Consider the following 23,815-nt stretch of genomic DNA (forward strand, 5'->3'; position numbering starts at 1 on the left):
GTGGGGTCTGGGGAGGGTAGTGTTTACGCAGATCTTATCCCTACCCCGATGGAGTAGAGAAACTGTTTCCGAAAGACCCTCGGCTCAAAAAAACGGAAAAGACGAGAAGAGAAGGGAAAGGACAATATATTAACACCGTCAAACAGAATCCAAAGAAATAATAACAACGTCATAAGAACTAGAAAATAGTTGAAATGCAATAACAAGACCAGAAAATAAGCCTCAATGCTATGAAAAACGGGAGGATAGTATGAACATAACATTAACCACTTATCGTCTAAGAGCAACCCTATCAAACTAGCCTCACCCCCGGACTCGACTACATCTTAACCTACAACCCTAATGCTCGACCTCCACACCTTCTTATCAAGGATCATGTCCTAAAAAATTTGCAGTCATGACATCAGTGGCGAAGCCAGGAATTTACTCAAGGGTGTTCAAATTTGAAAGAAGTGAAAAATATTCTCCGAGAAAGAGTGTTCAATATATGTTAAATACCTCTAAAACCTAATATTTTACCTATATACGCAGTGTAATTTTCCGACAAAGGGTGGTCAACTGACCACCCTTTATAACATGAATACGTAGCTTCGCCCATGCATGTCATGTCCTGTCTGATTAGCTCTTCCCAATACTTCTTACGTTGTCCTCTACATCTTTTTGTAAGGCGTGGCTAATTCTAAATTATGCCGTTGTGTGTTGTGTGTGGATGTTTGCATTTGTTCCAACAAGAATACGATGGCATTTTCACTAAACAGTAAGTAGGCATTTGTCAAAGGTTATAGTTAAGACAATTGCATCAGTATAGAGACAACTTGGTTATCCTCGTTGGCCAGCCTAAACTTTTGAATTATATAATCATTTCCAAATGTCATGATTGTCTCTTATGCATGTGCAGGTGTATTTAAACCAATTTATTTTGGCCAATAAGATTCTATTATGATTTCTACGGATTGACGTCGGGGTTTATTATTTCTTAATCTTTTCGTTTTTTAAAAAATTAAAGAATTAGCAGTAGGATAGTTAATCTTTGTAACTTTTAGTTTTAATTTACACATCGATTTCTTATTTTTTGAAGTCTACTTAATTAATGATTAGATAAAAAGTACTACAAATTTTATTTTTTAAAAATTAAATATATTTAAAAATTATTTGAGATCAAAGAAAAAAATATTTAACTATCCAAATAGTAATATTTCTTATAAACTAGAATGAAATAAATAGTATTTTTTTAAAATTATTCGCAGACTGAGAAAAGGAACCAGTGTATTAAACCGAGGCTAATAGGATTTTTTAACTAACAACATGGTACATGAATTAGATTCTACGTAGCAATGTAGCATGTATTAACAATTTCATAGATTTGTGTATTTATTTATTTATTTATTTATTTATTTATTTATTGTTTAGATGGGGTTAGGAACAATCAAATTACCGCAACTATAAATCTTGAGTTGGGGATATATTGAAAATAGTATTTTTACCTTCACAAGGTATATATAAGGTCTGCGTATATATTACTCTCCACGAATCTTAATCTGTGAGATTATATTGGATATGTTGTTATTGTAAATCTCGCAACAATAAAATACGATGGAGGGGTTTTACCATTCAACGACTAGTCGCTCTTCTTTCACAAATTCTAATGATTAAAACAAGTTAATATGATATTTGGTTTTGATTTATTTTCTACAAAGCAACTTAAAGCTGATTAAAATCATATTGCAGAGTCCACATGTGAACATGATCCATGTCGTCAAGTATTTGAGGAATTACACTTAAAGCTGGAATGTCATTTTTAGTGTATTCATTTTATTTTATATCTTTAACAAACCAAGACTAGAGAAATTGATTTTTGAGTATTGAGGTGGATTCTGCATTAAATTTGGATGTTGAACTTAGAAACCATTTATAGATATAATTAACTAAGTAAATGATAGAAGGATGGATTGGTAACCTAGAAATGGGAAATAACTCGATACAATTGATTAACGTTTCACGGTCATGTAAAAATTCTTAACACTATCAATATAAAATAATAACATAATGCTTCAATCTCAAGCAAGTTAGAATCGACTATAAATAATCCTTGACTATTATGTAGTTTAAGAATATTATAAATTGACTAATTTTAAATTAGTTGTCAATCTACTGAAATCCGCATCATTTATACATATCAACATATATTATCTAAATCTAAAAATGATAAGTAATATACTCCACTAGAATTGATTAAATTAAATTTGTAACTTAAAATATGTATAATAAAACCAAGGCAAATACATATAGTAAGTACAGAAAAAAACTGTTAATAGGCAGAGTGACCTGTTCAAGCCGAATAAGCCCACCAGTCCACCACTCAAAATAAATTTTAAAATAATAATCAATGGAATAAAAACAAAAATAATGGTGTTCTCGTAATATAACAAAAATCAAAAGGTAATTTAAATTCAATAAAACTCCAAATATTCCATCTTCTTCCCTTCACGAAAATTTGAAGTTAGAAATGCTGTACCAGTCGCTTTTAGCCTTTTAAGGGCTCCATATAACAGACAAATACACTTTTTCCCCTCAACTTTTTCCTCCTTACAAAAGTGACCCGCTTTCTCTGTCTCATTTTTCATATTTCATTTTTATCATTACAGTCTGTACTATAAAGTCCTCCATTCTCTTCTCATTTTCTCTCTCTATATTTTTTTTTTCACTCCTCAAATTTGAAAAACTGCTTTTTGATTTCAATCATTCTCTCTATAGTTTTTCCAGTTTTGCTTCGAGCTGGAGTTTTCAGGTAATTTTATTTCTTTTTGTTAGTGTTTTGATCGTTAATCTGTTTAATTTTAATTGTTCTTCTTGTGGAGATTATAAGAGCTTCAACTTTTGATATTAATATTCATTTTTGGTGATTTTTTTTATGTTTTTAGTAGCTTGATTGTTAATCTATTGAAATTTGATTGCTCTTTATATAGAGATTGTGATTGTATTAATCTGTTTCGAATTGATTTTGATGAGTTTATCAAGTTAATGTTTGATTAGTTTGTTGATTAAGCTTTGACTTGATGAAGTTGTTGATTTAAAAGCTTCTCGAAGCTTCGGTTTCGATGTTTTTTGCTCGAACCGATGAGTTTAGTTTATTCGAGATTTTGCTCTGCTTTCTGATTGAATTCAACTGTATGAATCTTCTCACTATTTTCTGCTAAATATTCTTGATCAACTTTCTCTCTGTTCTTCTGTTAATTCTATGATTAACTTTTTTTTTATCTGTGTTCTGTTAATTTTTCTGATGATTATGAGTTCAGCAGATCGAAAATTATTCTGAACGTTTTGTTTCTTCGTTCATATGAACTGAATTCAGATTAATTAGATTTAGATACGCAAGGAAAATTCCAAATTAGTTCGGAAAATTAAAAAGGAATTTCTTTAATTTTCGCTTTTGGAATCAATAAGGTTCAGATGTTTTGTATTCAGTGGAGAACTGAACAGAGTAATCACTAACTTTGCTTTACTCTTTTTTTTTTTTTTTTTTTTGCCTTTTTTCTTTTCTGGAATGTTGTTACATTTAGAAAAAAATAGTGGTATTTAGCTGGCTACATGGGAATAAAAAAGGGAAAAAATGGGGGAAAAAAAGAGAAACGAAAAATACTTTGAACGTAAAGAAGAACATGTCACGTCTGTTATAATCTAGCTGGCATTTTCAGTTTTCAAAGTTGTGCTGTATTTGAATTACCTGGACCCCTGTCACAAACAGCCAAAATATAAATCTGTCATTGCCCAACCAAAAAAATGGATCTGTCATTGCCCAAATTTTTCTTGCAAAAAAATAAAATAAAAGATACTTTATCCGTCCTATTTCACATGACACTAGTATTATTTGAGGCATGAAATTAATTTTGTTCTAAAAATCTTTTAAATATGTTTTCACATGACAGAGAGTACTTCTTTAGTCTTTTAAGTATGTAAATTTTATTATAAATCCGAAAATTTTATCTTACGGAGTATTTGTTTATCAAATTGGCATATTGTTTCAACTTCAAACTTAAAATATGAAATTTGAAGTATGAAATAAGATTTTAGGAATTTTTTAAATATTCACTCACAAAATTTCAACTGCATTTTCATGTTCAAACACACTCCAACTTCCAAATACATTTTCCATTTAACTTAAAATACTAATTCATGTTCAAACGTCAATTTGCTGTTTCCCTCCATTTTTACCTAAATGATTGACAAAAAGTTTGGTTAGTTGATGGGGATATGCTATTTTCGTTCTGTGGGCCAATTTCATAGGACCTATTGGTTAAACTAGCACGGTCTACCCAGTTTTCGAACTGGTCATTCAAAAATAGCCAGCGTTTACCAAGTCAATGAAAAATAGTCACTATTTTGCTGCAACAGAGACCGGTCCAGCATAATATACTGGAGTTCGGTGCACCTGTGTATGAACTTCCAGCATATTATGCTGGACCGGTATATTTTGCTGGCTCCAGTATAATATAGTGGAGACTGAAGCACCGGTGCTCCAAACTCCAGTATATTATGTTGGACCGGTATATTATACTGGAACTTCAGTATATTATGCTGGAGTATTTTTCTGGATTTTGAACCGTGTTTACATTCAGATTTATCTTTACATGAAAAGTGGCTAAATTTCGATTATCTTTGAAACTGTGACTATCTTTGAATGACCACTTGTAAATCTGGCTATTTTTGAATTTCTCCCGGCCTATTGTCACAAAGTAACAGTAGAATTTAACGCTTTTCCATTTTTAGCCTTAAGACGTCCCAATTTCTTTGCGTCCGCGAAAATTTGAATTAGACAATTAATAACGCATGCACATTTGTTAAAGGATTTTAGAAAAATTGTGAATTTTTTTAAAGTACATTCTATTATTACATGAGTTTAGATTTCTTTATAGTTTTATTTTAGTCCACATTACTCGGTCGTCCAATTATAGTATTCTGTCCATTTCAGAAAGAATGCCTGATCTTTGTACAATGGTCAAGACATATTTGGATATGAATTTATGCACTAATTTCTTACTATTTTATAAAATAAAACTCATATGTTAAAATAATTATGAAAAGTACTATAAAGTCATAATTTTTTATAGCAAAAGAATTTAAAACAGGAAAAAATGTGACTAGAGAAAAAAAATTGTTCTAATTCTTTAAATAGTACTAGTAATGTAGTTCTTTCGTAGGATGGAGGGCATTTTCTACTTAGTCATCAACTAACATCAGAATGCAGTTTTCTTGTCTAGATGTTGGTATAAACAGTATATTAATAATTCCAACAGCTCAGGCTGTCCCAGTATATTCATTTTGCTTTTGACATCTCATACTGCCATATATGAGAAGCAAAGGGCATTTTGGCTAATGACTAACACAAAGATATTGAGCTGATGATCCCAATTCTCATCCACATATTATGATATGTTGGGTATTTATTGAGCTACAACTCCTACTCCCTCAGATTCACAATAAATGACCAATTTGCTTTGGGCACACCCATTAAGAAAATACTAAATTATAGATAAAAATAGTTAGTATGATTAAATTAAGCTTAATTAAATGTTGCAGCATAGTTAATGTGAGGAGTAAACAACTTTTTAGGTATACGTACATGAGGGTAATTTTGGAAAAACAAATTAAATTGTTTCTTGGTTATATAAATAGACACTTATTTTGGATCAAAATAAAAAAATAAATTGGTTAATTATCTGAGGACCGTTACTGCTTTTGGTTAGTGAAGACGCTGCTTAAAAGTGAACTAGCCTACATTATAGGACATCAAATTAATGCACTAGGTAATTAGTACACGAAAAAGAAGAAAATAAGAACCAAGTAGAAGGATGAAAGTAGGACCTAGTGGAAGTGATATTGAGTGTGCAGAATTTGGACACGTGACATGCCTTAAATTAAAACAACTATACATTTGCTGAAAAAACGTGCTGAAAAAACATATGAAAAATGGTCTAGTATTTTATTTGTTTAACTTCCAGATTCATAGGACTGATTATCTTAAATTTTGGAATCTTGCAAAAGAGGCAGAGAGATCTTTTCCCTTTATCTCAATTGTGTTTGATTTGCTTTTTGCTCTTTTCGGCATGTTGTTTAATGTAAGTAATTGGTATTGAAAAACAAGTAATTGGTATTTGATATTGAAGAATCTTTTATCAACATCTTACAGAATACAGAGAAATCCAAATAGGCTAAAACTCGTTTAATAGTATAATTACCATCTCTTTTCTCAATTGGTACTACTATCTCCTTTAATTAGTCATGGTCTTTTTCATCTTTGGAACAATGATAATAGTATAATTACCATCTTTTTTGCTTTTTTTCCCAATTGGTACCACTTTCTTGTTTCATTTGTCATGGACTTTCTCATCTTTGGAACAATGTTAAGTATCTAGTCGTTTTCTTTGTTTTTTTCTTTCTATTTAGTAAAAGGGCAGCCTGGTGCACTAAACTTTCGCTATGCGCGGGCGGGGTGTAGGGAAGGATCGGACCTCAAGGTTCTATTATACGCAGCCTTACCCTGCATTTCTGCAAGAGACTGTTTCCACTACTCGAACCCGTAACCTCCTGGTCACATGACAGCAACTTTACTAGTTACGCCAACACTCCTCTTCCTTCTCTCCATTTAGTATTGGAAGCTAATTCCGCTATTCATGTTTGCTTGTTTTGATGGAAATAAATTACTTGTTAATACTATCCTGGTGTACTTCTCTTCAATCTAAATTTGCGTCCTTGACTTGGTTGGTTGATATTAAATTTACCGTCTCAAATCCTGACACGTCAATTTTCTTTTTCAGTGTTGGAATTTTTACACTAATTGAGATGGATACAGCCCTCTATTGCTGAAAAGAGAAAAAAACTGACTAGTAACTAAAAACTTGAAGAGATGCCAAAGGCAAAGCACCACATCAGGGAAAGAATTAAATCCTTTTTTGGAAGTCATGTTGATCAAGAGAAAGATGAGGAGCTGAAAGGAACGAAAGCAGGTACATGCATTTATGGCATTAATGCTGCTGAATCTAACTTCCAACTCTTAGTCAATACACAGATATTACCAACTGCAACTTTAAGCTCAAAGTAATAGAACTTCAGTTACTATAGTGAATATGTTCAGTGAATATTCTTTGCATCATTTACTTAACTTTCATAGACACCAATTATCTTTTCGTCTTCTTGAGCCGAGGGTCTATCGGAAATAGCCTTTCTACTCCCTCGGGGTAGGGATAAGGTCTGCGTACACAGTATGCTCCCCAGATCCCACTTGTGGGATTTTACTGGATCGTTGTTGTTGTTGTTGTCATAGACACCAATTCCCAGTCCCCACCCCTTCTGAAAAGAAAAAGAACAGATTAAAATGGTCTATGAAATTCTTGGCGCCCAAGTGGAATTTTCAAGCAAAGTTAATACCTGGTCCTTTCATATTGCAGAAATTGAAGGCAAAATTCAGAAGATCTTGGCTCATCTTAGAGGAGAAGATGGCAGAGATGAGAAAGAACCACTGGTGGAGCTAGTTGAAGATTTTCAAAATCATTACCAATCACTGTATGCTCGTTACGATCATCTCACTGGAAAACTGAGGGAAAATGCACATGGAAAACATGAGAAAGATAGTTCTTCCTCCAGCTCAGACTCAGATTCAGATTATAGTACTAGAAAAAAAGGCAAGAAAAATGGTAAAATGGAATTCGCAGATGTAACAGATGGCGCCAAGGAAGAACTGGCAAGCGCAAATCTGGAAATAGCTGAGTTGAAGGCTCAGTTAATGGCTGCGAAAGAAGAAAAGGAGGCCTTGCACTTGGAGCACCAGAGCTCTTTGAGCAAATTGCAAGAAGCAGAAACAACAATCAGCAGTTTGAATAGTGAAGCAGAAAGGTTGAAGGAGGAAAATCTAAAGCTTCTTTTTGATAATGCGGAACTCAAAGAGAATTTGGAGAAATCTGCAAAATTAGAAGCTGAATTAATGCAGAAGCTGGACGAGATAGCTAGAGAAAAAGAAAGCTTACTTTCGGAGAAAGAAGACATGGGAAACAGCATATCAGAAGGCAATAGTACTATCGAAGAATTAAGAACCAGTGTGGGGCAGTTGAAGGAAGAGAAAGAAACCCTACAGGTAGAATTGGATGCCCTAAAAACCGAACTTCCCTCAGTGAGGGAACAACTAGATTCTGCTGAAAAAGAAATAGCTCAGCTAAGTCAAACACAAAAGGCCACAGAGGAGGACAATTCTTCACTGTCGTCAAGGATTTTACAGCTCACGGAGGAGATTGGACAAGCTCAACAAAAGATCCAAGACCTTGTGACTGAAGCTGACCAGCTAAAGGGGATGCTGGATGAGAAAGAAAAGGAGCTCTCTACTCACAAGGAGATACACGAGGCTCACAAAAATGAATCATCAACTCGATTAAGAGGTATGGAGGTGGAGATTGATTCGTTGCAGTCTCAGAGATCAGAAATAGAGAAACAAAAGGAAGATGAGCTCTCCGTGCTGCTGAAGAAACATGAGGAAAAGGAGGAGGAATTCGCATCCCAGATCGAAGCTCTGACAACAAAGATAAACAATATGCAACTTGAGATTGAATCCTTACATGAACTGAAAGGCAAGCTAGAGGAGCAAATAGAGCAACAAAGAAACAAGTTGTCAGCTGAACTTGAGGACTTAACAAACAAGGTGAATGAGAAGGACCAAGAATTGAGGTCTCTTTGTAGCCAGAAACTTGAATTGGAAGCAGAACTGGAGAAGAAAGCACAAGAAAATGCAGAATTCTCAAGTGAGATAGAGAGTCTCAAGCAGGATATAGCAAACAAATCTGCGGATTCACTGAAAATTCTGGAAGAGAAAGAAAGTTCTCTTTCACAAGTGAAGGACCTAGAATTGGAGCTAAAATCTCTTCAGAATCTGAAATGTGAGTTGGAAGAGCAGCTGACAAGCAAAGACGAGGTGGTTGCTCAGATGAAAAGCGACAAGGAGATGATGCAAGATAAAATTTCTGAAATTGAGAGGGCATTAACAGAGAGAGAAAGTGAACTAGCCATTCTAAAGAAGAAATCTGAAGATGGAGAAACTGAATCATCCGCTCAAATTGCTGCCTTAACTTTGCAGGTGAGCAATCTGCAGGAGCAGTTGGAGAATTTGCAAGTTCAGAAGTCCGAAATAGAGTCTCAACTTGTGGCAAAAACTGGAGAAACATCAGAATACCTCATCCAGTTGGAAAATTTGAAGGAGGAATTAGCAAGGAAGGCATCAGATGGCCAGAGAATGCTGGAAGAGAAGGAAGGCCTAGTGGTACAGGTTAGGGAGGAAAACGGAAGTCTCCTAAGCAAAATATCTGAACTGGAGAATGCATTAGTTGAGAAAGTGGACGAGCATGGAACCTTGCAAAAGAAGCTAGAGGATGTGCAGAATGAAGCTTCTACTCGTATTGTTGCCTTGACCGAAGAAGTTAATGAGTTAAGGCAGCAGATAGAAATACTGCAGACAGAGAGAAGCCAGCTGGAGTTGGCAGCTGAAAGAGGTAAACAAGAATCCACTGAAAGTTTGGCGCAAGCAGAGAATCAAAACACAGAATTATCACAAAAGATTGTGGATCAGGAAATAAAGCTGAAAGAACAGGAGGAAGCATTTGTGAAGTTGGTGGAAGAGAAGGACGGTTTAGTGGTACAGGTCAATGATCTCCAGGCGGAAGTGAAGTCTCTTTGTGAACAGAAGAATACATTGGAAGAAAACATAAGCAGTGCAAACAATGAGAACAATCTGCTGACAGAAGAAAAGGGAAGTTTCCTGAGCAAACTATCTGAACTGGAGAATACATTAGTCGAGAAAGTTGATGAGCATGAAGCCTTACAAAAGAAGCTGGAGGATGTGCAAAATGAATCTTCTACTCAGATTCTTGCCTTGACAGAAGAAGTTAATGAGTTAAGGCAGCAGATAGAATTACTGCAGACTGAGAAAAGCCAGCTGGAGTTGGTAACTGAAAGAGGTAAACAAGAATCCACTGAAAGTTTGGCACAAGCAGAGAACCAGAACACAGAATTATCACAAAAGATTGTGGTCTTGGAAACAAAGCTGAAAGAGCAGGAAGAAGCGTGCGGGAAGTTGGTGGAAGAGAAGGACGGACTAGTGGTACAGGTCAATGATCTCCACGCTGAAGTGAAGTCTCTTTCTGAACAAAAGAGTACATTGGAAGAAAACATAAGCAATACAAGTAATGAGAACAATCTGCTGAAGGAGGAAAAGGAAAGTCTCCTCCTTAAAATATCTGAACTGGAGAATGCATTAGCCGAGAAAGTGGAGGAGCACCAAGCATTGCAAAAGAGACTAGAAGATGTGCAAAATGATACTTCTGCTCAAATTCTCGTCTTGACAGAAGAAGTGAACAAGTCAAGTCAGCAGATAGAATTACTGCAGACTGAGAAAGACCAGCTGGAATTGATAATTGAAAGAGGTAAACACGAGTCCACTCAAACTTTGGCACAAGCAGAGAATCAGCACACTGAATTATCACAAAAGATAGTGGATCGGGAAATGAAGCTGAAAGAGCATGAGGAAGCGTTTGGAAAGCTGGGCGAGGAGCAAAAACAGCTTGAAGGTTTGCTGCAGGAGTACAAGGAAAATCTTAAACTTGCAGAAAGGAAGATTGAAGAGATAACAGAAGAATACCAGAAGAATCTTGAAAGTAAAGATCAGAAAATAGACGAACTGGATGACAAGATCGAAGATCTGAAGAGGGATCTAGAAATGAAAGGAGATGAAATGAGCACACTAGTGGAGAATGTCCGGAACGCTGAAGTTAGGCTACGATTAACCAACCAGAAGCTTCGGGTGACTGAGCAGTTGCTGTCTGAGAAAGAAGAGGACCACATGAAGAAAGAAGAGAAGTTACTGCAACATCAAAGGTTACTTGAAGAGAGGATTGCAACATTATCTGGAGTTATTGTTTCTTACAAGGAAACTCAAGTGAAAATAATAGCAGACGTTTCAGATAAGGTGAATGACACTCTGACTGCAATGGATACATTCAATATGAAGTATGAGGAAGACACTGGTCACTTGGAGTCCCGCATTTATGAAATATTAAATGAGCTTAAGGTTGCTTTGAACTGGATCAAAGAAGCAGGTGAAGATAAGAAGCAGCTGAAGAAGGAAATTGATACTCTAGTGCAGCAACTGAAAGACGAGAAAGACTGTACAGCAGTGTTAAGAGGGAAGGTTGAAGAATTAGCAAAAGCAGAGCAAAGCGAGGTGAATCAAAGGGGGAGTTTGATAGAAGCTGTTCACCAACTCGAAGAAAAGATAGCTACACTGCAGAAACTGACAGCAGATAAGGATGAAAAGATAGCAGAGTATGAAAAGAAGATGAATGACAAAGATAAGGGAATCTTAGACTTGAGTGAGGGAAAAAGGGAAGCGATACGACAGTTGTGTATATGGATTGATTACCACCAGAGTCGATATGATGGTCTTATAGAGATGATCTCAAAGACTAGGGGAAGAAGGCAAGTAACTGCTTGAAATTCCTTCGCAAATGGTACATCATTTTTGTTATGCTTTCCTAGTTACATTAGTTTTGTTCTTTTGGTTTTTGGAGTGATTGGTCGTTTCTTTCATAAGGTAAATGATACTATTTCTGGTCGTTAGTTTTTGGATGCTGTCGTCTGTAAGCATCTTAGTTTCTTTAATATGCCCTTTTTAGGCTGTATAGGCAAGCAATGCTACCATTTTTTCAGTTGAACTTCATTCATTGGATATATCAATTAGCATAATCGTAATATTGTGAGTATTCATTGGAATAAATCTTTCCCTTTCTAGACTTCATTCATTGGATATATCAATTAGCTGAAGCAATATTGTGAGTATTACATGCACATTCCTCAGATTGTCTTTGGGGATGTAGCTTTACCTTTTTATAATCTTTTCCTTCGGGAATACTTTTCCAGTTTCTACCTAAAATTGATTCTGGATTCCTTGCCATGAAGATTTGATGGATACTTTATCTTAGCTAATTTCAGAAGCAAGGCGGAATCAATTATTTTCTAGAAAATTGAGATCGATGTTTCCAGTTCCTTTTTAGTCATCAACCACAATGCCCAGTCAAGGCGGATGTTGCATTCCCACAGTGGGTGAGGTGCATCTATTGCGTAAGCTTGATCTATACATATAGTTGAATTCTTTACGAAATACTATATATTTATACTCGAGCATTGCCACAAAAGAATTAGTGAGTGAAATATACAAGTCTGCACCCAATGGCTTAAATCCATGGTCCACCAGCAACGCTCATTATCCAATATGCTAAATTGCTAATGATAGAAATAGCGGGAGAAATTCAAAAATAGCCAGATTTACAAGTGGTCATTCAAAAATAGCCACAGTTTCAAAAGTAATCGAAATTTAGCCACTTTTCATGTAAAGATAAATCTGAACGAAAACACTGTTCAAAATCCGGAAAAATACTCCAATATACTATACTGGTATTCCAGTATAATATATCGGTCCAGCATTGGAGCATCGGTGCTCCAATCTTCAATATATTATACTGGAACTTTCTGCATGTTGAAGTTCCGGCATAATATGCTGAAAGTTCATATACAGGTGTACTGATCTCCAGTATATTATACTGGAACTTTCCGTGTTGCAGCAAAATAGTGGTTATTTTTCAATAATTTTGCAAACGCTGGCTATTTTTGAATGACCAGTCTAAAAACTGGCTAGCTCGTGCTATTTTTACCAGAAATAGCGGGGGTTAGTTTGATTCGCCATAGGTTTCATGTAATTAAACAATCTTCTCACAAACAAATCAACAATGAATTTCAACTTCCTGTAGAAAACTGCAAAATGTAATAATCCTAATGCATTTTTTGCAGGCACAAAATATTTAGTTCAGTATGCAGCTACTCTTGCCTGTGCCAATGTGCCATAAAGTATGGCAGCTAACATAAGTACTGATAACGTGATCAAACAAAAAATCGGATAGCATCAGAGCAAATATGAAACCAAAGACCCAGATATCTATTCAATAAGCGTTGTATAAAAATACTCGCAAAATGAGTATTTTGATTCCTATAACATGAAGTGCACCTACTGCTACTTCTGGACCATTCTTTATTGCTAATTTCTCCAATATACTAAAAACCTAGAGGACGCAAAGACAATTGGTGGGTATGGGTAAAAATATTCGGGTGCTCAGGATCTCTCCTTTTCCAAGTCGACGAAATAACGCTTTCCCATAAACACCTTCCTTGCTTCTCTAGGCAAATTAACATGTAGGTTCAGAATATAACCTGAACTTCTTCGAGTAATTCAATCAGATATCCTCATTTCCACACCAAGAATGTCCTTTACCACCTCATATGTCACAAATGCAATTGCTATAGACGGTACCACCTGAAAGAGAGGCACAATGTCATATGAGTACAACAGAGAACAATATAGGTAACCAAATCACTCTCTTTACAAGTACAACAGAGAACAGAAATTTCCGAGGATAGGCACTAATTAGCCTTATTGGAATACCAGGAGAATATCTTGATATCAATTGAAGGGAATTGTAGAAAGCAACTGGTTGTTTTAGCACTCTGTTCACCTGGACATGGAGAGTAGGGGAGAGAACCACTTTTAAAGAACACGTAATGGATTGGACTAACCTTGACTGAATTTGGGACTAAACCCTTATACAAAGCTCCAACTCCCTCATGACGAACTGTTTTCCTGAATGCATCGACCATGCCACTATACTCTAGAGGTGCCTTGCTCTCGCCAGTAACAACTGAAGCAGCATTTTTCCAGCCACCCATCTGCATTCTTCGACGGATGACATCAAGAGGGTAAGCAACTGTCTGCCCAATAGTTCCAGCAACAGCACCACAGCCGAGCTTTGTCGTAACACTCAATTCAGAGTCTTGAGCTAGTCCCAATGGTCGGGTTTTGACCAACCAATCTTTTAACGATTCATAAACAGCAAAGTTTAAACCTACATAAGGAATCTGCATTTGAACTTAGTATCAGCAATGCAAACATTATGTTAATCATGGGGCACCAAAAACAGGAAAAAGACAGAAAACCGGACATGTGCTTAATACATTGGCCATATCATTTTTCTTTAAGAAGTATATCGCACTATCTTTCCACTCAATTGGTTTCCTCTTTCTACCTTGATAAACCAGTCCCCTCTTGATTTACAGCACCTTAATGCAATTTTCGGAGAAAATTAAGCAAATGGAGGGAAGAAGAGGGGGTTAAAAATAAGATGCTTAACTTTGCAATGACATGGAAAGGTGAGTCAACGCCGGCTGAAGGACAAAGCAGCCCAAGCAGTGGCTTTAGGCCCCAAATTTGGGAGGCCTCATTTTTTATTGACAATAATTTTATGAATTATTTTTTATATAAAAAAATTGATTATCTTAAAGTTAAAAGGTATAACTTTTTTTACAAAAAGGAAAAAAAATTAATTTGTTACTGATATTGACCCTTGAGTTTGAATAATCCGAAAGCGTATAAAAATATTGACTTAACCTTGATTAAAACACAATGCCACCCTGACATGATAGTTTAGGCTTATTTTTTAAATTATATAGCATTAAAGAAAATATTATAAGTATAAGATAAAACTCTAATCGATATACTTAATAAGATAACATGACTTGATTTTTTTTAATGCTTATATTCCTTGTAAAATAAAATATACTATAACAATTGCATCTGACAAAGAAGTTTTACCAAATTAAAATTGATAAAATCTTGTATATAATCAACAATGTCTCACGAGAAGCTAACTGAATCAGATTAGCAGTATTATTAATTGAAAAAGAATTATTAAAATAACTCGATTAAAGAAAATTATTAATAATTTTTCATCTAATTAAGTTAGAAAAATTTACTTCAAATAAAAAAATATATTTTTTCAAAAAATAATTAAGGCCTATCATCAATTTTTTGCTTTAGGCCACTAAAAATGTTGAGCCGCCCGTGAGGTGAGTAAGATCGATTTTAAAATTTCAGAGTACCAAGGTTTAATAATTTGGAGAATAAGAACAATGGGAAGCAACTAGTGTAGAATCTTAAGCTGCTGGAAGTTTGGATGAAAATCAAGTAAATCATGCTGACCGTTAACCATTATGAAAAAGGCGGAATATGTGTGGAGTCTGATAGGTTGCCAATAAAGAAATTTGATGAAAGTTTGAAAACACTAGGAGGGCCAATTTTCAACACTATTCGACAAGATGGCTCAACCACGGGACTTCCAAGCTAGCATCCAAAACACAATCTCTTATCGAGGTGTTAGATAACAGCTGTCTTTCAGTTCGATGGAAAAAGTATTCTTTACTAGTATAACTTAATATCTCCAGCAGTATGTGCTTAATGTACAAATTCTCTCCTCACAATCAGCATTTTCAATATCACTCCCGCTTTTGGAAGAACTGAAATATCCTCTACAGCAAAATTCTCTTGTTAAAACTTAATGATATAAAAGTACTACCAGCCGTTAAATCCCTGAATTTCTCTAATTTCTTGCTTCGTGCTGATCACGTAGTCACAATAAAGGATATTTCACTATTCTTTGTTGATACATCATACAGAGGAATTGTGTCATTCTTTCCTTGATAGCAACACCTTTCCAAGCTTACTAGACTGTTGATATTCAACTATGCAGATTGGTGGCTCCGGAGATTTTTAGAGTAATGCGAAAGAAACCCTCAGACATAAAAGACATGATGGTAAACGTAAAATTTGTTTTATGAGTATCGTTAAACGCAAATTATGGTGTTCATGAATATACCAACATCAGCCTATACAAATTCATGGATCCAAAAAAATTAATGAACAATGTATTAGTTTTAAATGAGATATAGTAATCATGCCCATAAATATGTCCGGTTATGTATAACAATTACAACTCATAGTCACCCTTTAGTATTCCGCCCAATCTCAATGAAAGTTTATTTTCATGCAAGCATTACCAATATTCCAAAACTTCACATGCTTAAGTCAACGAGTGATTACAGAACCAATATTATTATTACTCAAACATGATGAAAATGTAACGATCCCATCCCCAAAATCACTGAAAGAACCATAGGTACCTAATCCATAGAGAGAGCGTATTTTGTTTGGTTTAGTGAATGACGAGGAAAGAGCATTTTCATGACCTAAATTCCATAGAGAATAATCTATGTGTAACCAGATAAAACTTAGCACACAAAGTAAGATGGATAAGCAACAAAATGATCAAGAGGGGTATAATTTTAGGTCCAAAGAGAAACCATGTGCTTCTGAGTGTGATACTAAGCAAGTCAAAATCAAAACCATCACTTACCACACCTATCACAGAAGGAAGCCATCCTTTGTACAGAGCACGCGGGCCTTCTTCAACAAAAACTGTTCTAAGAGCATGAAATATCCCTCTGTACTGGGAAGGGGATTTATCTGTCTGCAAAGAGAAGCAGAAGCATTACAAATTAACAAAATCGTGAGAAAAAATGATTAGCCCATTTCTGTACCCAATGTGTGTGGGCAAAATTGCAAAGTTCACAGATGCAATACCTGGACAGTAATCCGGCCTCGTACCAAGTCCATTGGATAAGTTGCTGACATGGCAATGATGCCTGCACATGCTCCAGCACCAAGGCGTAGAAGAGGAGTAAGTTCAGCATCCTCTGCAATGAGGTAAGATAACTATAGTTAATATCGCGAAGTAAGTCTATAAACAAGCATAGACTCATAAATCTCTAAAACTAGGCCCATCCATAACAGAATGTCGCAAATTTGCTACTTTTTCAATGGAGAAGATGGATGAAACAAATTGCTTGGTAGATATGGAGGACGTATATTTCTTGACAGAGTTTTGCAGCATATAATCTGTTTCCAACACTGAAATATTTTAAGTCTTAATAGTTAATGGTGGGCCGAGTAACAGAGATAGAATGAAGAAAAATAATTGGGTAGTCAGTTAATTGTACCATTTCCAGTTTGCTGCCGGTAAAACCATAAGATTCCCCTGCAACATTATTAAATAATAAAGAGAGAAGATGTTAGAGTTTATAAGCCATAAAAGCTACAGTAGACATAATATAAGAAAAATTATCTATTAATTTAGTTTATAAGTTGAAGTAGAAATCAACTCAAATTCGAATTTCTCAGTCAGGGTATCACAATAAACTCTTGTACTAACTAAAAATCTTTGGGATTTCATATCCCTTCCACAATCATTTTCATTCTTTTTTTTAAAATGAAATCATTTTCATTCTCAAACATGTTAACAGTCAGATAATAATAAAATAGGAGTCCAAAAATACAAAGACAAACAGAAAGAAATCTAAATAAAGGTCCACCTATAAACTCTTTCAGGAGCAACTACTAAATGCTCTCCAACAAGAAATATAGTATCCATACTATATGTCTATATCACAAACATATATCTTTAGGGCAAGTTTGAACATATCTAAGAGAATTTGGATTTGAATTACAAAGTCAAGTTAGAGTTTATTTCAACCTTATTTGCTTCATTTCAAATGACAATTCTGAAAACATGTCATTTGAAATTTTTTAATTTTGAAATCCTTTCCAAATATCTCCATCCAAGCAGGCCCTTTACTCTTTATTTTTTGGTTGGTAACAGTATCCTTTTACAATTTTAACATTTGTACTTCCATCTATTATCAATAAGTCAAAATTCTCTACTTACAATGTTCTTGTTATAGCTGAATATCAAAGAAGTAGAAGGAAAGAAAACCAATGATCCATAACGGGTCAGAGCACATATTCTACAAAATTCTGACTCCTTCCTTCTAATTTTCCCCACATCAAAGATTGAAGACTTCCCCACCACAATCCTCAAAATCAATTTTTTTAAATAATGTCTTCACGGATATGGTTGAGTGGTTGAAGCATAGGATGTTGGATGTGAGCCCATCTACTCCAACTTGAGGATGCAGGTTTATCCACAACTGCACTTGTGGGTTATAGGAGTTTGCCTGGAGGATTAATTGAGTTTTGCAGAAGCCGGACCAGACACCACCGTCATTAAAAAGAAAAATAAGTTATCAGCATCCCGATCAATTATCCTCTTGCCTTTTTACATACCATAGAGGAACAAACAAGTTGTTTTCTGCATAATGATCAAAAAAGCAATTTTGTTTTCTGCTTCCGGAATCATGGATTAATTGACAACACAATTAAGGTAGAATGATTAAGTCCCCTGATGGCCTGATCATAAATTTTACAAATGAATTAACACAAAGACCTTACAGGCTTGCAATGATGAAGAATTTGACCTTCGTGCCAAGTGCGTTAATCATTGAATACGGGAAATTTTTAGCCAAAAGAAATCCTGAAGAAAATATATTTTTTCTTTGCAAGCGGTGAACTTGCATCTTTCAGCATTCATATTGAGTTATTGACCTTCTTTTTCAACCAGAAAGTTCGGACACCTAAAGGATCATTGCATCTCACCAAGTCAGTGAAAGTACTCTTCAATTAGTCAGACATCTGTGTGCAGAAACCATTGCTGTTCCTAGTTATTCAACCTTTATTTTGTCGAGGTTCAAATTCCTGAATTCCCGAATCACTCCCCACATTGATAAACATATACTATGTTAAGCACCAATTCAGAAATAAAGGAGAGCAAAAATTTTCTTGCTACTCCAAATTTTAGAACCGTAGAGCATCTCATTATTCAATAAGTTACAATAAAGCTCTTTAAAAATAACTATCATAGAATCAACAAACTAAAACCTAAAACAGACAAGGGTAGTGGCAACTCGAAAGAGAACTTTCTTCGTGAGATTAGCGGTACAGGGAGTGAACATTTAGCATTCTGAAAGAAATAAGTGTCATGGCATACCTGGACGCCTCCTCATAGCTGAAGAACTTGACGGCAGAGTTTGGAACAATGCGGGCACAATTAGTACCATTTCCTTTGAACAAACCCCGGAAACCCTCAGTTCTCCATATATATTTCAACCCCTGAACTGTACCATTGTATTTTATACTGTGAGGATTCTGAACCTGCACTTCAGCGAACAAAGGTAAATGTAAGATCCTTGTAAATTATGTTGTATGTTTAAAACTATTTGCAGGTTAATGCAGCTAAAAAAATGGTACTATATATATATATATATATATATATATATATATATATGTATGTATGTACGAATGATCATACTCACTCTTATGTAAATACAAATATGCTATCACAATAAAAGTAAATACTTTTTTAATAAGCACACAAATAAGTTAAATGCTCTGACTCCTTTTTTTTTTTATAAGGATGCTCTGATTCCTCAATACAAAATTATAGTTAACTGAAAATTCGTGTTTGATATCTAATGGCATCACTTGTCAAATAAATATATATCAATTGATATCCACCACTTTTAGTTTAACTGATAGATTGGTTCACAGCGAAATTTGTTCAACACTTCAGGTGCAACTGAAGTCTAACTGATGCATTTGGTTTTAAGTACTCAATTGGGTTCTCAAACACCAATCTAAAGATGCTAAAAGATGCATATTTGTGGGTATACATCTCAATATAGATCATTCATAAACTTTGCAAGCACAATTTTTCATGTAAACCTCCAATCACTTCATTTCATGAGAAAATTTGCAAGGATATACAGAAGAAACATCTCAAATCATAAAGCTTAAAAGAATCACTTGGAATATTTACCTGGAGCAGAATTTTAAGCCTTTCCAATGGAGCAACTGCAGTGCGTGACCTGTAACACAAGAATAGTGTTTAGTTTTAAATTTTTGAAAGTAGGGAAAGAAGGGCAAAAAATGCATTTAACCTATTGCGAAAAGTATCTCATGATCTATAAAATCAAGAAATAACTGCACAGGTAATGAAAACTACACCATGCGACATATCTTTTTAAAGCAAATGATATACAATGTGAAAGAAACACCTCAGACGGTTACTTTTAAGAAGATTCAGGATGTTAATGCGATAGTCAGAAATGCAACAAGTCACAGTTCCCACTTCCTTCTGCTCTTCTCCTTTCAGGCAACAGCAAAAGGAGAAGATAGAAAAATCCTTTATCGCTTCAATTTCTATGAAAGCACAAAAGCATATGTAGTCATGCAAAACCACACAGCACACAGCACACTATTCATTTCATTTTCTTCCCTAAATCCACTACCTAAACGAGGCTCTAATAGTTCTGTTTATGCAGTTCAATCCCTGTCTGCTATGTTGACAGTTTCTTCCTCTTTCCTTTTCTCCTATCTCCTTTCCTACATCAGGTTCCTTCAACAGAATTTACTAGATAATGGAATTTTAGTTTATTCTTTTTTAACCTGCCAGACAGACGACAATGGTTATCTGCATAGGTATAAACATGTTTCCTAATTATTAGTACATGCTTGCTTCTTAACTTCCATGGTGATACCATGCTATGTTGGCATCGAACGGGATCTCTACCTAACCATCACTAATGCTCTCTACATATGCCATGCACTTGACAGACCCATTTTAATTGGTAAAGTCAAGCATATGTAACAGCAAATGGAATTTGTGTTTGTGTTACTGTCTGTCCCCTTCCGAACCATATCAGACCAAAAATAAAAAAACGGAAAAGGTAAGAAAAGCTGACAGTAAACTAGTATAAACTAAAACTGCGAACGGAAATTACCTCTTCTTTTCTTTTTCTTTTTGGAATTATTTGTAAGCATTAAAATCAAACTAGGTAAGATCAAAATGAAATTTCACTACTGTCTCTGGGCTCCCGAACCATAACAGAGGGAAAAAAAACAACAGGTAAATAATGAATATACACTAGAAACAGCAAACTGAATTACTTCCTTCTTTTAAGTTATTCATAAGAATTAAGATCAAGCCTAGGTAACAGCAAATTAAGTCATCGCTACTGTTTATCAGCTTCGGAACCATAGGATAACTTTAAATAAACAAGCATAAACTAGAAACAGTGAGTTGAAACTATTTTTTAAAACTATACAATTAAAATCAAACCTAGGTAACAGAAAATGAAATTTTAATTTCTATTTATCTAATTCATAACCTTAACAGCCAAAAAAAGGGACTAATAATAAAACGAGTATAAACTAGAAACAGCAAATTGAAATTAGTCCACTATTTTTCTTTTGAGCTATCTGTAACAATTAAAATCAAGCCTATGTAACATCAAATGAAGTTTCATTTCAGTTTATTAAACTCCTAACTGTAGCAGTAAAAAAAAAGGTGTCATAACAAAGGAGTATAAACTAGAAACAGCATATTGAAGTTAGTACTACTTTTACTCTTTTGAATTATTCGTTTAACAGCAAATGACATTTTCTTTTCAGTTTAAACAGTTCAAAAAAGCTCTAATAATTAAGGAGTAAAAACTAGAAACAACGAATTTTTTTCTGAACTATTCGTTAATCAACTAAAAGTAACAGCAAATGAATTTTCAGTACTGTTTATTAAATTCCTAGCCATAGCAGTAAATAAACAAAAAAAGGACTAAAATAAACGAGTATGCAGTAGACAAGTGTGTAAATTAGAAACTAGTATAAACTAGAAACAACAAATGGAGATTACTTAGTTTATCTATAACTATTTTAACAATTAAAATCAAGCCTGGGCCTGGGTAACAGAAAGTGAAATTTTCATTTCTGTCTATTAGATTCGTAACCTTAATAGTTTAAAAAAAAAGGACTAAAAAAAGTACTGACACTCCACCGGCGATGCCACCAGCAGCGAGAGACTTGATAATACTGAAGATAGCAGCATGACTCGGAGCTTTAACTCCTTCGCTCGCAATCTTAGCTTCTTCAGCCAGATTAACGATTGTAGTAACAGCACTCTCGCTTCTCTTCCCTACCACGTCCTCCGACGCCATTTTAAGCTCGCCGGAACCCTAGCTGGAGAAGTATTCACGGTGTGTTCGTCAGTGTTCGCCGGCGATCGAGAGAGAAGATAGAGAAGGGAAGGGAAGGGAAGTCAGGGGGCACTGGGTTTTGGTTTGGCTTCCTTGAGAAATGGGCAATGACAAAATTGGAATTTGATTAATTTTCTTTCTTTTTTAACCAAAGGTATGGATTTAAATGCTACGTAATAATCAGTATTAGGATCGTTTGGGTAATCTTAGCTGTATTATTTTGTCGTGAATTGTAATATGAAAAGATTATGTTAATATACCTAATATAGAGAAGTTTTAGATAGAGTTTATCCCGAGTCGAAGCGAGTATTTAAATTCGAGTTAACAAATTTACATATATTCAATAAATTTTTCAAAATAAATATAGGATTTCTACTAAAGTTATTCGGTTCGGCCAAACCCGCAGGCCTTAATTTTATCTACTCTTTAGATCATTTTTTTTTATATTTAGATAAAATTGTGCATGTCTGAGACTAATTACAAGCCGTATATGCGCATACAACTTTTATTAGGGGAAACAATTTTTGTGCTATTTGAAATAGGCAATGTTTTCTTTCGTTAAACTTTAGTGTAATATTACCCCTGTTGTTAGAAAAAAATCTTATTTTTTCTCTTGCCCCTAGACCTCCAAACTAATGATAATTTAAATCATAGTCAACACTTAATTTATAAATTTGGATTTTAATTTAAAATTTTGGATTTTTTTTAAAAATATATATATACATGAGTCCACCCATTTCCATGGAGTTTTTTGTAGTGGCAAAGGTAATTCTAGACAATTTACTAATAGCGAAGGTAAAGGTATAACAAATAGCAAAATTTAATAATTTCAAATAGTATATGAGTAAATTTATCTTTTATCTTACTGATTAAATAGTCAATGTCATCTCTTCCAAATTTATTTTGGATAGAAAGTATATAGATTGATATCGAAACCCCCCTCCCCCCTCAAGAACAGGCATTTTTATGCACAAAGTATAATACACGCATTATCTTTCAAGTTATACAAATTATAATATAATATTCATGAATTTTCACATAAGTTAATAATAAACTTAATTAATACCATCATCAGAATTTACATTACTGTAAAGATTAATTTTTAAATGTAGTAAACCAAATTTGTTTTATTCTATGAAGATTTTTATGTGGAATTATCTTACTAATGCGGCCAATCATTATGTTGTTGGTTTGGGATATGGATAATGATAACGTCTGGAAGTTAGGGCTAAGATATGGTGGGCCGGATCAATACTTAAAATGAATTTGGGCAAAATACAGAATTGATCAGCTCGATCAAAATTAATTATATTTTTTAGCCAAAAAATATATAAAATAAATATAACCTTTTGTATAAAATAGGTATACATAAAAATATATATATATTTTAACTACTATTTTTTAAAACCGCTAAAAATATACCTTTCTTAATGAATTCAGGTACAGTTTACCGTAGGAAGTCGTTATCGGTTTAGATTTGGTCAGCAGTTAGGCTTATAGCCTATTGGTCATTGACTTTTATTTTATCACGAAATTGTTTAGATCACATAAATTCTTTCGTGATGTTCACATTTAAAAAAAATCTTTTTAATGGCTAACATATCCATTAAAAAACAATTTGGTTTACCAATAAGGGTTGTGGTGGAGCGGTAAGTACTCCTTTATTCTTAACCAGAGATCTCGGGTTTGAGTCCTTGGATATGAAGTCGTCTTTATTAGGGAGCGTTTTACCCCCCAATGTGAGATTTCTTGGCGTGAATCCGAATTTAGTAACAAGTAGGAAACCAAAAGACAAAAAAACAATTTGGTTTGTGTTTCAACCACACACACAAAAAAAAGAGTTTGGGGTTTATGTTTAGTTTGAAATCTACTATTTATAACTGTTTTAATTTAGTTTTAGGTGAATTATTCTTAAGTTATA

At 34.4% G+C, this 23,815-nt stretch overlaps 2 protein-coding genes across 2 annotated transcripts; one reads left to right on the forward strand and one right to left on the reverse strand.

Moving 5' to 3' along the window:
* Positions 1 to 2,622: 2,622 nt before the first annotated feature.
* Positions 2,623 to 11,830, forward strand: LOC104215246 (COP1-interactive protein 1). Its single transcript, XM_009765005.2, has 3 exons — positions 2,623 to 2,788; positions 6,816 to 7,004; positions 7,446 to 11,830. Exons 2-3 carry the CDS (start codon positions 6,905 to 6,907, stop codon positions 11,525 to 11,527), a joined length of 4,182 nt encoding a protein of 1,393 aa, XP_009763307.2. The 5' UTR covers positions 2,623 to 2,788; positions 6,816 to 6,904; the 3' UTR covers positions 11,528 to 11,830.
* A 1,173-nt stretch (positions 11,831 to 13,003) lies between these two features.
* Positions 13,004 to 21,987, reverse strand: LOC104215245 (mitochondrial adenine nucleotide transporter ADNT1-like). The gene is made up of 8 exons (XM_009765004.2): positions 21,689 to 21,987; positions 19,683 to 19,731; positions 18,855 to 19,018; positions 16,972 to 17,009; positions 16,556 to 16,668; positions 16,329 to 16,442; positions 13,660 to 13,998; positions 13,004 to 13,399 (listed from the first exon to the last, which is right to left on the reverse strand). Exons 1-8 carry the CDS (start codon positions 21,853 to 21,855, stop codon positions 13,316 to 13,318), a joined length of 1,068 nt encoding a protein of 355 aa, XP_009763306.1. The 5' UTR covers positions 21,856 to 21,987; the 3' UTR covers positions 13,004 to 13,315.
* Positions 21,988 to 23,815: the final 1,828 nt, after the last annotated feature.

Source organism: Nicotiana sylvestris, chromosome 8 (genome assembly GCF_000393655.2).
Source record: "Nicotiana sylvestris chromosome 8, ASM39365v2, whole genome shotgun sequence".
NCBI classification, from domain to species: domain Eukaryota; kingdom Viridiplantae; phylum Streptophyta; class Magnoliopsida; order Solanales; family Solanaceae; genus Nicotiana; species Nicotiana sylvestris.

Excerpts from the sequence above, each read along its gene's own strand:
- LOC104215246 (XM_009765005.2), top strand. The coding sequence starts at position 6,905 with ATGCCAAAGGCAAAGCACCACATCAGGGAAAGAATTAAATCCTTTTTT. Across the intron at positions 7,005-7,445 it reads GCTGAAAGGAACGAAAGCAG|AAATTGAAGGCAAAATTCAG; the intron begins GTACATGCATTT and ends TTCATATTGCAG.
- LOC104215245 (XM_009765004.2), bottom strand. The coding sequence starts at position 21,855 with ATGGCGTCGGAGGACGTGGTAGGGAAGAGAAGCGAGAGTGCTGTTACT. Across the intron at positions 19,732-21,688 it reads GGTGGCATCGCCGGTGGAGT|GTCACGCACTGCAGTTGCTC; the intron begins GTCAGTACTTTT and ends CTTGTGTTACAG. Across the intron at positions 16,443-16,555 it reads GAGGCCGGATTACTGTCCAG|ACAGATAAATCCCCTTCCCA; the intron begins GTATTGCATCTG and ends TTCTCTTTGCAG.